The 3,693-nt window shown below is 45.9% G+C and overlaps 1 protein-coding gene across 1 annotated transcript in view; it reads right to left on the bottom strand.

Annotated features, from left to right (window-relative positions):
- CKS2 (CDC28 protein kinase regulatory subunit 2) overlaps positions 1-3,693 on the bottom strand; it is a 4,591-nt gene continuing 898 nt past the window's right edge. Inside the window, exons 2-4 of the mRNA XM_029919695.1 lie at positions 3,434-3,537; positions 1,281-1,408; positions 1-99 (exon numbers count right to left, since the gene is read on the bottom strand). Of these exons, the coding sequence (XP_029775555.1) occupies positions 47-99; positions 1,281-1,408; positions 3,434-3,537 (285 nt within the window). The 3' untranslated portion in view covers positions 1-46. The remainder of the gene's footprint in view (positions 100-1,280; positions 1,409-3,433; positions 3,538-3,693) is intronic.

Raw genomic sequence — 3,693 nt, 5'->3', positions numbered from 1 at the left:
TACATTAAATTTGAAAAAGATTTAATCAACAATAAGCAGATAGACTTCATTTTTGTTGCTCTTTTGGAAGAGGTCGTCTAAAGAGAAGAATGTGTGGTTCTGTGGAAACAAAATAGTTTATATAATTTTAATAATACAGTTAATTTTCACTCACTCAACCCAAATTTAAATTTTCAATTGAACCAAGATAAATCTACGATCAACTGTTACTTATTGAAGTATCTGAAATACATTTTGCTTCAAAAGTCATTGTCAACTGTGAACAGAAGAAAATAAGCTGATAATGAGCACACTCCCCTCAGTATTTTGTTAGTTTTACCTGCCCTGAAGAGATGCTAAGTAGAGAAGCCACTTTGAGAAGAATGTTTCTACCTTTAGCATCTCTATTCCGGTGAAAATAGAAAGGTTACCTCTTCACGGGAAAAAGACCCTGATACAAATTCAAGCACCACCGGCCTATGGCAAGCGCAGATCCTTGGGGCCCGTTCCTAAAGGCTGTTTCTGAAAAGTGGGGAGCCGGGGATCTATGCTTCCCCAGTTACTGCTCTGGTATTAGCTTTTGAACTGGGACACGATTAAGTGCCCCAATCCCAAGACCGTTTTAATGCAGTTCCTGAACTACTGCTGATTGTTTGGAACAAGGGCAGAAAACAAGATCGCTCTAGTCCCACCAAAGTCGGCTTCTACAGTTCGCCTTCAAATCACGTTCAAAGTATTGTAAACCATTTTACGTTAAATTTATTAATAACACCATCTCGTCTGGAAAACTGGGAAATGTGTGGAAAACACCACACATCAACACAAACACTCATAATGCAGAACACATTGCACCATTCACCACGTTACCTTCCTTCATCTCAGTGTGGTATACACCAATTCCCGCTACTGGAAGCCTACAGGAAAAGGATAATCACTTCAAACTGCACTAACTTCTATGCATAGAACTTGAGGACACTTAAAGTGTCTTAAAATAAGTTCTTAGTTTTCAAAGGTGGAGAGGAGGGAACACCAGATTTATAAATATACTCCCGGCAAGATAAGATACTATTAACACATTTTTTTAAAACGACATTTAAAAAATTAAACAGAATTGCCTGTTTTCCTACTCCATATCTTTTTGCAGGCAGAGTAATGTGTTCCTTTCACTCACATGCTATTATTTACTATATAAAATTGGAATTCTTTCTAGGGAGGAACCCAATCAGCCCTTCAAGCCCTGGTTACTCTGGGAACCCTGCTATTTTACCTCAGTTAACGCCTTCCTCAATGGCAGATCTTACCCGGCTCATGAATCATGTAGTGAACCCAGCCTAGACTCTGTTGGACACCAAGTCTCCTCCACTCCTCTTCAGACATCAGATGGGTTTTCGGTACTTGTTTGGAAAGTTCTCTGGGTAACATGACATGCCTGTTAAGATACAGCCAAGTATTAGTAAATACAGCTTCTTCCTACAATTATGATTAGTTTATAAATACATTTTCAGGATACTTAAAATTTGAGTTCAAAATAATTAAAGATTTTTCAAGGAACTCTTAATTACGTTATTGTCGGCATCAATCTTGAAAACCATTGAATAGCTTCTGATTTTTGATGGCTTATGTTCAAAATAGGGAGAAATGAATATATGCTCACAAAACAGAAGGCATTTTTTAAAGACTCCGCTTTTCTTCTCTAAGAGACTGCTTGCTACTTGTCCCCATCTTCTTCAGGAATAGAAGCCCCAAAAGTTAAGCCAGGCTCATGGTTCTCCAAAACCTCCCAACCTCCCCCCCAGCTACCTCTGGAGACTTAAATCCTGACCAACAGGATAGAAGATATACAAGTAACGGAAGCTGTCTTCAAAAGGAAACAACCTGCCCAACTCCCTTCCGTGTTGGTTGTGAAGCGGTTGTGATGCGGTCAGGGCGCCAGAAAAGCCATCTAAGCCCACAGAAGCCGTGGAGATGGGTCCTGACTGTAGAACTGTCATCCCAGCCCCACTGGCCTTTGACAGAAGAGGAGAGGAAACTAATTTGCTAATTTGGGTTTCCCACCTCTCGTTACAGATTTGCAGTACATACAAGTCCTTATATACTCTAGTAGGGTTTTTTTTCACATAAAAATTAAAAAAACAAGCCCAAGTCCCACATATACATGTACCTGACATCCCTACACAATCACCTTCAGTTTTCTGTAAGTTACAGACTTCTATCCAAATGACCTATATCCATACTCTGGTTTCTCTTCAGATGGTATAAATCTTTCCCCTTTTACCAAAGAACCTATATCCAAAACTTTTTTTCAGGAAGGTATGCAATTCTCTTCATTGTCAAACCATCAAGAACATATACAACTGTTACTTTGTGAAACTTCCTAAAGGACAAATCTGCACCCTGCTTAAGTAAAAAAGTCTTTATAAATCACACTTCCAGTAGCAATAAAATTACACAGTCACCCATAACCACCAAGCACATTTCTTGACCAGTATTAAGCATCTACCACCTAGGAGTCGGTTGGCTAGGGAGGCCAGAAAGGTGCGCGCTGGTCAGCCACACTTTTTGCCGCAAGAGAAAACTGAACGCATAACCCATCATTAGCACCACAAGAGTCATCAACTTAAATTCTAGTCTAGGACTGTGAATTAAATACCCGTTTCGTATTATTTACAAAAAAGAAATGAGCCTCAAAACTCTAGATCTGCCACGAGGCTGCCAAATCCAGTTATGCTCACTGTTCTCACCCACTCCAGCGACCTGCAGTTGACCCCTGAGCAGCACAGGGTTACGGGCACAGAGCCCCTGTGCAGTTGGAAACCCACATGTAACATCGGAGCCCCCCATACTTATTCATAAGCCAACCTTTGACCCGAACCTGACAGTATAAACAGCCCAAACCGACCGTTTTGTGTTATCTTGAAACGCGGCTGTAGCCGACACGGCTCTGCACCCGGGCTCTTACGCGCAGGGCAGGCTACCGTGCGGGGCACAGCACGCGTGACTCCGCAAAGGTCCCAACGCTAATCAGGCCTGAGTCACAGTCCCTCCCTCCCCAGTAACCACGGAACAGGCTGGCTCCGGGGGGATTACGACCGGACAGTGCTCGGCGGCCTCAGGCCCCAGAGGAACGCTGGCTTCCTGCAGAGGGACACTTTCTAACCACGGCCAAAAGCTTCCCGACCGGGGGCGTGTGGGGCGAAGCCAAGGCCAGGAGGTTCCCAGAGACGAGACACGACGGAGGAGGGCCGACGGCTAACTGCCCACAGGACCTTGGCCTCAAGTGCACGGACAGAAGAGCCTGACGCGTCAAGCAGGAAACCGCGTCGGCATTTACAGCACAAAGGCGAAGCCGGTTTTCGCTGTCCTCTCCCACCCACGACCCACTCAGCTGACCGGGCTACAGGCTTGGGGGCCGCTTGGCGCAGTGCTCCTCACTAACTGCGCCTGCGCACGGAACCTGGAGACGGAAGTCTTGCGCTCGTCGCGGCCCCGGAGCCGCAGGACGCCCCGGCCCAGCTCCGCACGGCTGCTCGTCACACGGCGCGTCGCCGCCCGCAGCACCTAAGGCCCAGCGCCGTGCGCTGCGCGCTGAGTCCACACCCCCAAGCGGACAGGCTTCGAACTTAAATGTGACCAAAAAACAAAAACAAAAACACCACCATTTCTAGCCGGCGCAGGAAGGACTAATCGGCCGCCGGGCCCCTTGCCCGCCCCGCC

This window comes from Suricata suricatta, chromosome 13, assembly GCF_006229205.1.
Source record: "Suricata suricatta isolate VVHF042 chromosome 13, meerkat_22Aug2017_6uvM2_HiC, whole genome shotgun sequence".
NCBI classification, from domain to species: domain Eukaryota; kingdom Metazoa; phylum Chordata; class Mammalia; order Carnivora; family Herpestidae; genus Suricata; species Suricata suricatta.
Note: the sequence above shows the minus strand (reverse complement) of the source record. Positions and strands in the feature narration are given on the sequence as shown.